The sequence below is a fragment of the Vombatus ursinus genome, unplaced genomic scaffold, assembly GCF_900497805.2.
Source record: "Vombatus ursinus unplaced genomic scaffold, bare-nosed wombat genome assembly UNPS02014941.1, whole genome shotgun sequence".
Taxonomy (NCBI): domain Eukaryota; kingdom Metazoa; phylum Chordata; class Mammalia; order Diprotodontia; family Vombatidae; genus Vombatus; species Vombatus ursinus.
The window spans coordinates 439,604-451,679 of NW_020954719.1; the positions used below are offsets into that span (position 1 = coordinate 439,604).

General features: G+C 36.4%; 1 protein-coding gene across 1 annotated transcript in view; it reads left to right on the plus strand.

Annotated features, from left to right (window-relative positions):
- The window catches only part of PKP2 (plakophilin 2), a 124,723-nt gene that overhangs the window by 80,709 nt on the left and 31,938 nt on the right, over window positions 1–12,076 (plus strand). Inside the window, exon 7 of the mRNA XM_027844445.1 lies at window positions 6,183–6,300. Coding sequence (XP_027700246.1) covers window positions 6,183–6,300 — 118 coding nt within the window. The remainder of the gene's footprint in view (window positions 1–6,182; window positions 6,301–12,076) is intronic.

Below are 12,076 nucleotides of genomic sequence, written 5' to 3' on the forward strand. Positions count from 1 at the left end.
TGGGTCAAGTACAAATTTATGTTTCACAACCTCAACTGGGCCTTCACTGCTGCTAGGCAATCCTTCTTCACCTCCCTTATCAACTGACTATCCCTCACTCCACAATAGCTCTTTTTTTTTTTTTTTTTGGCTAGGCAACAGGGTTAAGTGACTTGCCCAGGATCACACACAGTGTGAAGTGTCTGAGGCCAGATTTTGAACTCGGGCCCTCCTGACCCTAGGACCGGTGCTCAATCCACCACGCCACCTTGCTACCCCTACACAATAGCTCTTTTAAAACTTTCCATCCCTCCTCAAATCTCTTTCCCTTCTGTCTCCTCCCTCCCCCCCCCCCACCTTCTCAGATGAGAACCTTGCCTCAAATTTTACAGAAAAAAATTGAGGTCATTCACCAAGAGCTCCCTCTTCTCTCCTTTTCTTCATCTCATATATCTCACATGCCTTCTGTCACTATATCCTCCTTCATCCCTGTCTTACATAAAGAGGTAGTCCTACTCCTTACCAAGGTAAACTCCTCTACCTGTACTAGCAACCTCATTAGATCCTGTCTCTTTCAACAGAAGAAATCCTTACTCCTTCATTTGTCTTCAATGTCTCCCCGGCTCCCTATTTCCTCTGGAATCAAATATAAATTCCTCTGTTTAGCATTTAAAGCACTTCAAAAACTAGTCTGGTTGTGCCTTTTTAGCCTTCTTGCACATTGTGCCCCTCCAGGCACTCACTCCATAATCTTGCCAGACTGGTGTTTTCGCTGGTCTTCATACACGACGTACCATTTCCTATCTCAGTTCTTTGGTAGTGGTTGTCCTCTTGCTCTCCCTCTTCACTTCTAACTCTTTAGAATCCCTTTTTCCTTAAACTCTCACCTTAAGAGGAGGAAGCCCTCTCCCAATACCCCAGCTACTATTGTTTTCCTCACTAAGGTTCCCTTGAATCTTCTTTGTATGTGTCCGTTAGGTATGTATGTACACCATCTTTGTCCCATTAGAATGAAAATCCTGAAGGGATCTTGAGAGATCCCCAGCACGTTGCACAGTGCCATATACAAGTACTTGATAAATGCTTGGTTGATGATTCATGAGTACAATTCTATAAAATTAGCTACCCTTATTTGTCATTCATATTTTTAGTATCTTAAGTGAGGCTGGAACTATGTTTGATATGCAGAAGCAAATGTATTACATGTACTGCTGTCAACAAAATTAACTATAAAAAACTTTATAATAGCCTCATTTCAAGTGGATAAAATCTACTTAATACTAAATTGCAAGGCACCTGTTAGGACAAATGCATATCAGTTAACTGGAATGCCCAAGTGAAATGCTACATAAGTCCCAATATAAACATTCCACAAAATTTAACATATCAAGAAATCCAATTTGCCAAAGCACTTCTCAAAGGTAATTGATGGAAGAAAGAAGAAGAAAAGGTGGAAAGGGCACTGTGAAACATTACTAATTTTAATTAATTAATTAATTTTGTGACCCACCATTCAGGAATGTCTGTGAAATCAATTAGATATACTTAGAGCAAAAATTGCTGTATGACCTTGGGCAAGTTATTTTGAACATTTCTGAGCATCAGTTCTTTCATCTGTACAATTAGGGGGTTGAACTAGAAAATACCTTCCAAAGTTCTTTCCAGCATTATAAGTTTTTTCATTCTAACAGAGTTGGTTAGAAAGAATGTGGAAAGGAAAGACAAAAGTGGAGAGCATCATTTCTCTAAATAAACCTGTAAAATTTAGGGTTTTGTAGATTTTTATAGTGTTTCTAGTCTGTTAAAAAAAATGAGAACCACTTTCTAGCCTATACATACATACGTACATATGTGTGTAAATATACATATATATTTACACATACACACACGTGCACACACACACACACACACACATGTACACACACCAGTTAACCAGTATGCAATTCAGTTTTAGAAGAAAGAGCCAAATGATAGCAAAGGAATCTTCTATCAGTCAAATAATAAAAATTCTAATATACATTCTGATTTATAGTCTATAATTCAGTGTCTATAACTCTAATTCAGTGGCTCTCAACACTTTTTGTCCCATAAACCCTTTTCAACAACAACAACAAAATGTGTGTGAACCATCAGAGTAATTTAATATACAACTCAAAATATTCTTTTAGATTTGGTGATGAAATATTTTGCCCCCAAAACTCCAAATTAAAATGTGTTAAATAATTGTGGTTACAAGTCTGAAATTTATCACATGCACACACACACACATAAAAAATAATAAAACAATCATGAATGTTTTATATGGGATATTCTTTCAGCATTAAAGAAGTAATCTAGCAAGACTTCATGTACTTATTTTGCTTATTTTCTGAAAGATTCCATATTATATTTCTTAATTTTATAAATTTTGTTGAATATAAATGAGATTTTAAATGAAATAAGTTACTACTTGGAAGATGTTTAATATAACATAATAATCCTATATATACTTAAGCCCCATGTTGGACTTTTTTTATTTGAAGAAAGGTTCAAAATATTTGGCTTGACACCAAACGCATCCTCAAATCTGGTTCAGATAAGTTTATTTCTGAATTTTTATTTAAAACAAGAATAAAGCAAAAATGCTAACTCACACAAGTATGTGGTGGAAAATGGTAGGAAAATTTTATAAACTCTCCTATTCAGAGATGGAAATTCATTAAAAAAAATTTTTAGCTACCTAATTAATTAATGAAAAGGAATAGCTAGTTATAACATAAAATATTTGCTTTTCTACTGGCAAATGATAAGTACTATGTTAAATGTACTTAAAGCTAAATTGTATGTACTGCTTCATTTTTATAGTGTTTATATGTAAGCTATCCTTTATAAGTGAAGAATTTCTCTAGATGTGACTTTCTTCTCTGCTACCACTGACACATGAGCTAAAGTTTCACAGAAAGTCTACTAAACTAATTAGTATTGCCAACCAGTCCATTTGAAAATCTGCCAGATAGAAGCATACTAACATAAGAGGAGAATAAATTTAAATTGGAAAACAGGCTCTACACTGAAACAAGAGGCAAGATAAGGTTTGTTTCTGCACAATGTTTGTAATGGTCCATGTTTTCAAGATAGCTTATAATGTGCATGCCCAACAATCATGATTTTCAAACAGTCTGACATTTGTGCCAGAAGAATGCAATTATTTGTGTTATATTGATCATGTGATTACACAGATGATGAGGTATGACTACAGGGGAACTAGCAAGCTATTCTAGTAATAGTATATGTAACACAAATGAGGGTGTGGACATTTATTTGCCATCCATTTGCCCTTGAATATCAAACCCTTCTATTAGTTTGGAAACACTCCAATGACAGATTGAGAAAATGAAAGGACACATTGCACACAGTGCAATAAGTGGTCAGAGTCTAATGTAATCACTGCTTGAATGCCAAAATTATTGTGCACATGATCACTGCAGAAACAAACCTATAATACTTCATACATGCTTGTTGTCAGAGGGGGAAAATGTATCTGTAACACTATTGGGCTATTATTTACTACTTACAGTGCCATTAAATTTTTAGCATGAACCCCTTGGGCCATCACTGCTTTGGGTTTATGAATCACTAAATGGGAAACACTGCTGTAATTTTTTCTCATATATTAGTCTTATTTCCTCAGCTAGATTGCAAAGTCTTTTATGGTAGGAACCATATCTTGTTCTTACGTCACCTATGGTTCCTAATATAGCACTGCATTCCTAGTAATGCATGGTACTACTTTCTATGAACAATACATAGGGTAAATGCATGCTTATGCTACTTCCTGCTACTAGGAAAGGCTGAGGGTGGTAGATCACTTAACTTTGGGAATTCTGAGCTTCAGTAGGGCTAGGTGTCTGGACTAAGTCTGGCACAAATACGGTGAGCCCCTGGAAGTAGAGAGCCACCATACGGCCTAAGGAGGGACAAATCAGACCAGGTCAGGAAAAAAAAGGAGTAAGTAAAAGCTTCTTTGTCTATGATTATTGAGACACAGCCCAAGAGTAGACTTTACACTTCCAGCCTGGACAAGATAGCAAGACAAATTTCTACCCTCGTCTCCACCAAAGGTTGAGGCAGTTGAGGCTTAGAGATGGATTTTTCAAATGAGTCACATTTACAGAATTATTTGATGAGAACTGATGTTCAGAATGATAGCCCTGAGGCAATACAGTAGGTTAACCTGGAATTTTAGAGCTGGAAGAGGCCTAAATATTTGTTAAGTCCAGTTCCCTTATTTTACAGATGAAGAAACCAAGGTTATGAGAGAATAATAGCCAATATGTACATTGTGCTTTAAGGTTACAAAAATGCTTTACATACATTATCTCATTTGATGCTCAAAACTATCCTGTGAGGTAGGAACTATTATTTATCTACAAGTTACAGATCTTAAGAATCTTAAAACACAGATCTAATGAGTTAACTTCTCTACTCAATGTGGCAATACAATATATCCAATTGTCATAGAATTTCTATTAAGTGAAGTTCACAGACGTTGTAACTTGCCCAAAGTTTCACAACTATAAGTATCTTGGGAAGAATTAGAACTCAACTTCAAGTCCAATACTATCAATTACATCAAGCTAATTCTCATGGAGCATTTCTTGTGTTACCATAGGTAAGTCATTTAATCTTCCTAAACCCCAGTTTCCTAATGCATAAAATGAAGGGGTAGATCAGATGGCCTCTAAGGTCCCAATCAGTTCTAGATATAAACCCCATGATCTATAAGGTCAAGTATCTTGACCAATATCATACTCCTATCAGATCAGAATAAGGACTAGAACCTAAGTTTCTGGTATCCAATCTGATGCTCTTTCCACTAACCCATGTGCCCCTTGCCATTTACCATTTTGGAATAATCATTACCTCCTACCTTCTCACAAGAATTGAAAATAGTATCTAATGATGCTCCTTTGAATAAAATAGATAAAGGATATTCAAAGCTGTTATACTTTAAAGTAGTAGTTCACAGAAGCTGTTGTTTCCAGAACTGAGGATTTTAATTACTGAAATAGAAACCAAGTTTCAAGGGTTCATAGATGACTCAATTCTAGATATCTAACTCCATTCTCTTCTGTATCTCAGCCCTAAATCAGCAACTGCTTCTTGGGAAGATACAATTGACTATCCCATAGGCATTTCAAACTCTACATCTGAAACCGTCAAAGGTATCACTAGTTCTTCTGGTCACCCAGGTTCTTAATCTCATAGGCATCCTTAATTTCTTACTCTTACTCATCCCACAAGTTCAGTCAGTTGATAAATCTTTCTGTTTCTACCTCCCCAGTATTTCTGAAATTGAACTCCTTCTCTCCATTTACCACCACTATAGTTTAAGACTTCAGGACAATTCTCCCGAACTGCTGCAATACCTTCTCATTGATTTCTCTGCCTCAAGTCTTTCTCCACTCCAATCTATCTTCTACTTCACTACCACCATGATTTTCTTGAAATATAGATCTAATGAGGTCACTTCTCTACTTTCTTTTTTTTTTTTAGGCAATTGGGGTTAAGTGACTTGTCCAGGGTCACACAGCTAGTAAGTAGAGGTCACTTCTCTACTCAGTAAACTCCATTGGATTCTTATTATCTCTAAGATAAAATATAACCTCCTCTGTCTGGAACTAAAAGTCACAACCTGGTCCTAACCTACAAACCTTTCCAGCCTCATTACATAATTCTCTCCTTTCTGTCATATCCCCTTCTCTTATCCCCTTCTCCTCCTACTTTACTGTAAAGTAAGATAGATAGTCTAACCAATTTGGTGTTCACACATGACACTCTTTTTCTAATCACCTTGCCTTTGCACTGTCTCCTTTTCCTGGAATGAACTTTCCTGTCACTTCTGCCTCTTAGAATCCTTGGTATCTTTCAAGACTCAGCTCAAGTGTCACCTTCCACATGAAACCTTTCCTCATAATTATCTTGCATTTATTTTGCAAATATTTTTATATATACATATTGTCTCACCTCATAAGATATGAGCACCTTAAAGGCAAGGATGGATTTTGCTTTTGTCTTTGTATACCCAGTCCTTAGTATAATGTCCAGTGCTTGATAATTAGTTGTTGATTGATGGGTTGAAGAAACACAGGAAAGAGATTTAAGTGAAAAAGTCTCATTTCACTCATAATGGATTACTTGTGATTTTACTTCTTATTTAACAGAAATATGAGTTCTGCTGGACCTGATGGAAGGAAAGTGATGAGAAGATGTGAAGGATTGATAGATTCTCTCGTGCATTATGTTAGAGGAACTATTGCAGATTATCAGCCAGATGATAAGGTAAATCAAGACAAACTGGTAAGAGACAATTCTTTGCACAAAGATTGGCATTCTCTTGGCATAAGTTATTCTAAGTAGTTGGTAGTATTTATACTTGGTCTGTTACTCATGTGATTTGTCTAACTAAAGCCCAACATCCCAACCTCTTACACAGCTGACATGTACCTTCCTTTCTTACTAAAATATCTTTTCATGGGATAGTTAACATATTATTACCTGATCCCTAATAATCTATCAATCTAAATTATAAATTTGCATTTCTGCAATCAATAATGAATTAGAGTATTTTTTCATATGACTATCGATAGCTTTGATTACTTCATCTGAAAACTGATCCTATCTTTTGTTGATTTATCAATTGGGGAATGACTCTTTTTTTTTTATAAATTTGACTCAGTTCTCTATATGTTTGAGAAATGAGCCCTTTATCAGAGAAACTTGCTTCAAAGTTTTTTTCACAATTACTATAGCCAACTGTATTTCCCGCTATTCTACTCCCCCACCCCATTTATTCTATTCTCTCTTTTCACTGTCTCTCCTCAAAAGTGTTTTATTTCTGACTACTCCCTCCCCCCAATCTGCTGTCCTTTGTATCATACCCCCTTCTCTTATCCCCTTCTCCTCCTACTTTACTGTAAAGTAAAATAGATTTCTATATCCAATTATGTGAATATATTACTCCCTTTTGAGCCAATTCTGATGAAAGTAAGGTTCACTCACTCTTCCTCACCTCCCTCCTCTTCCCCTCCACTGTAAAAGCTTTTTCTTGCCTCTTTAATGTGAGATAATTTACCCCATTCTACCTCTCCCTTTCTGTTTCTCTCAGTACATTCCTCTCTCACCCCTTAATTTTATTTTTTAGATATCATCCCTTCATATTCAACTCACACCTGTGCCTCCTGTCTATATATACTCCTTTTAATTACCCTAATAATGAGAAAAGTTTTATGAGTTACAAATATTATCTTCCCATGTGGGAATGTAAACAGTTTAAAATTATTAAGTCCCTTATGATTTCCATTTCCTGTTTATTTTTATGCTTCTCTTCAGTCTTGTATTTGCAAGTCAAATTTTGTATTCAGGGCTGGTCTTTTCATCAAGCATGCTTGAAAGTCCTCTATCTCATTTAATGTTCATTTCTTCCCCTGAAGGATTATACGCAGTTGTGCTGCCTAGGTGATTCTTAGTTGTAATCCTTACTCCTGTGCCCTCTGGAATATCATATTCTAAACCCTCTGATCCTTTAATGTAGAAGCTGCTAAATCTTGTGTTATCCTGACTGTGGCTCCCTGATACTTAAATTGTTTTGTTTTCATTTTTCTGGCTGCTTGCAATATTTTCTTCTTGACCTGGGAACTCTGGAATTTAGTTATAACGTTTCTGGGAGTTTTCATTTTAAGATCTCTTTCAGACAGTGATCAGTGAATTCTTTCAATTTCTATTTTATGCTCTGGTCCTAGACTATCAAGGCAGTTCTCCTTGATACTTTATTGAAGATAATGTCTAGCCTTTTTTTGATCATGGCTTTCAGTTAGTCCAAAAATTTTTAAATTATTTCTCCTGGGTCTATTTTCAGATCAGTTGCTTTTCCAATGAGGTATTTCACATTGTCTTCTATTTTTCTCATTCTTTTGTTTTTGTTTTATTATTTCTTGATTTCTCATAAAGTCATTAGCTTCCATTTGCTCCATTTTCATTTTTTAAGGAATTACCTTCTTCAGTGAGTTTTTGGATCTCTTTTTCCATTTGACCAATTCTGCTTTTTAAGGCATTCTTCTTCTCATTGGCTTTTTAGATGTTTTTTGCCATTTGGCCTAATCTGGTTTTTAGGGTGTTATTTAATTCAGTATTTTTTTTAGGTCTCCTTTAGCAAACTGTTGACTCATTTTTCATTGTTTTCTTGCATCATTCTCATTTCTTTTCCTAATTTTTCCTCTACCTCTCTTACTTGATTTTCAAGATCATTTTTGTGGAAACCAATTCATATTTTTTTTGGAGGCTTTAGATATGGGAGCTTTGACTTTGTTGTCTTCTTCTGAGTGTGTTTTGATCTTCCTTCTCACCATAGGAGCTTTCAATAGTCAGCTTTTTCCCCATTGTTTGCTCATTTTCCCAGCCTATTACATGACTTTTAACTCTTTGTTAAAGTAGGTCTCTGCTTCCAGTGTGGAGGGCACACTGTCCCAAGCTTCAGGGGTTTTGTGCAGTATTTTCAGAGATACCTGTAAGTTTTCAGTTCTTCCAAGGTGGTATGATTTAAGGAGAAGTGTTTACTCCTCTTCTGGCCTGTGCTCTGGTCAGTGAGTGACCACGAGCACTTTTTTCTGCCCTGAAACTGTGAGGAAGGTCCCTGCTCCACTACTGCCACAAGTTCTGCTATGCTAGTGCTCCTCCTCACCCTGGGACTGCCACCCAAGGACTGAGACTTGGATCCAAGTATGGGCAAAGCAACAGAGTCCTGCTTCAGTGCTAGTAAAAAGACTCCTGTGATCCACTTCTGTGCAGTTGTTTGACCCCCATACCATCTCTGGGCTGAGAGCTCTGGAAGCAGCTGCTACCACTACTGATTCAGTGGCTCGCAAGGTCTGCTCCTGGTTTGCTGGGGCCAGGACTGCGCTGGTGTGGTCCGTGTCAGGCTGTGCTCCTCTCACACCCTGGTGCAACAGATCTTTCCTGCCAACTTTCCAAGTTGTCTGGGGCTGGAGATTTGTTTCACACCACCGTTTTGTGGGTTCTGCTGCACTAGAATTTGTTTAGAGTCATTTTTTTAAGGTGTTTGGAGGAGCGCTCAGGCTCCCTGCCTTTACTCTGTCATCTTGGCTCTGCCTCCTGCTGGATTCTTTCTACTTTGCTCTCTGGTTCTCATTGGTCTATGCAGTTTCCATTCTTGATTTCTTGAAATCTGGGCCTTTTTTTTTTTTAATCATAGTTCTCAGACATTTTGAAGATTGTTGGATTCTTTACTGTTTACCTGTTTGTATTTTTTTTCAGTTTTTTCACTTTTGACTTTATTTTAATGTTTCTTGAGTCATGGGGTCATTAACTTCTATTTTGTTCATTGTAATTTTCATTCTGACACTTGGGAAAGTTTTTACACCTCTTCTGCTGTGCTTTAAATTCTCCTTCCTACTCTTTCCTCTAATACTTCTTTCTTCAGGTTTTTCCTCTAGATTTCTCAATGCATTTATCATGTGATTAAAAAAATCTCACTTCATTTCTTCCACAAATTCTAGTTGACTTTGTGGCCAAGCTTTTTTGGAGAGTTTCTGACTCTTTTTAATAGCTCTTTAGCCTTCTTTGATGAATTGCAATTTTTCTTAAGGCTAGGTTCTGCACACTTCTGGAGGGAATATTTAGTCCTGGTTTGTATCCCCTGGGTATAGAGTAATATGTTTTTCTTGGATCTCAGGGATGACTGTCCAGGGAACTACATTCCCTAAGTGATCTTATTTAGGGCAAAGTCTGATCACTGCCCTCCCGGTCTGAGTTTTGCAATTTCTGGATTGTAATTTTGGCTGGACAACACAATTTCAGTCTTGCCCTTGATAGAAGTTACAGCAGATTGCTACTGATTCAAAGTCCTGTTGCCTAACCAGGAGGCTCTGCAGGTTCAGAGTTTTGAAACTACAGGATTACCCTAGGTTTGAGCTCCTTTTTCTGGTTGCTCAACTGCAGACCTCACTCAACCCATTTCTGTAGTATGAAAGCCTGATCCATTTTTGTGGTTACAGCCACACAACTGCCTCTCAATTTATTTTTTTTTTTATAGTGACATGGCAAACTACTATTACTATATATTACCATATATAGTATGTACTATACTACTTATAAAGTCAAATAAAAGTTAATGTTATTAATAACTTCAGTAAAATTATTGTTTTTGTCCTTTTTTTAATCCCAAAAATTTTATTTAATTAAATTTTTTTTTAAAATTATGAACTTAAGAAAAAAATCAACACCATAAACATTTCAGTATACAAAGACAAGAAAAAGAAAATTGTATATTCGATTGTGAACTATTGTATTATGTATAGTTTAAAATCTATGTTATATACTAACAAGACTGCTCTGCTTATCTGTGCCCCTTTGAAAGAAAATAATATTTTATTTTTTCCCAATTACATTTAAAAACAATTTTTAATATTCATTTTTTTCAGTTTTGAGTTCCTAATTATCCTTCCCTCCCTCTCCTCTACCCTCTTGGAGAAGATAAGCAATAGGTTATACCTGTGCAATCATGTAAAACGTATTTCCATGTTAGTCATTTTGTGGGAGAAAACTCAAACCAAAAAAAAAAAATGAAAGAAGAAAAATGAAAGATAGTAGTCTTTGGTCCATATTCAGATACCATCAGTTCTTTCTCTGGATGTAAATAACATTTTTCATCATGAGTCCTTTGGGATTGTCTTGGATCGTTGTATGTCGTTCATCGTATAATATTGATATTACTGTGTACAATGTTCTCCTGGCCTTGCTCACTTTACTTTGCATCAGTTCATGTAAGTCTTACCTTATTTTTCTGAAATCATCTTGCTTATCATTTCTTATAACACAATAATGTTCCATTATAATCATATGCCCCAACTTGTTCATGTCCCAATTGATGGACATGCTCACAATTTCCAATTCTTGACTATCACAAAAAAAGCTGCTATAAATATTTTTGTACAGATGGGTCCTTCCTCTTCCCTCTGCCCCATCCCTTTCTTTACCTCTTTGGGATACAAACCTCAATTGGTATTGCTGGTTCAAAAGTATTTACACTTTGCCTTTGGGCATAGTCCCAAACTGATCTCTGGAATGGTGGCATCAGTTCACAATTCCACCAACAATACATTCGTGTCCCAGTTTCCCCACATCCTTTCCAACACTGATCATTTTCTTTTTCTGTCATATTAGCCAATCCGATAAGTGTGAGGTAGTATCTCAGAGTTGTTTTCATTGGCATTTCTCAAACTAATAGTGATTGAGACTGAGCCTTTTTTCATATGACTATAGACAGCTTTGATTTCTTCATCTGAAAACTGTCTGTTCATAACCTTTGACCATTTGTCAGTTGGGGAATGAGTTATATTCTTATAAATTTGGCTCAGTTCTTTCAATTTTATTCTTGCTCCTTGCCCCGTACAAAGCCTCAGGCCCAGTTCATACCATATCTGTGACCCTGGACTTGCCGTGATGCATAGCTTAGGTCCCAGTCTCATTCCACATTGAATTTGCAACCCAACTCTGTAGTCAGGACTACACTGTTACTGATGTTCCTTCTCCTAGCACAGTATATAGCTTCAGGAACCGTCCCGTTGTTGCTTCTGCACTACACTACTGACCAGCCTCCACCTTAGTGTCATAGACCTTTCCTTCTGACCTCCTAAGTTGTCCTGGACTGGAAAAGTGTTTCACTCTAACCTTGTGTTGGCTCTGATGCTCCAGAATTCAATTTGATGCATTATTTTTAAATTGTTTGAAGGGAAATGTTGGCTAAGTTCCCCATTGTCATTCTTCTTGTACTTCCTGATTACTACTTTGATGCTCTAATTGTCTGTTTCTCTAATTGTTATTACAAAAAGCTGAATCATATTGCTTCCTATTCTACCACCTCTTTGCTAGTCAATTAAAGTAATTGCCATTAAGTATCTATTGGCCCTGCTTAATCATTATACAGCATAACAATGAAAATAATAATGAATAACTTATGTTTTTACAAAGTGATTTCTCATTTATTACCTATAGTGTGTGTGTGTGTGTGTGTGTGTGTGTGTGTGTGTGTGTGTGTGTG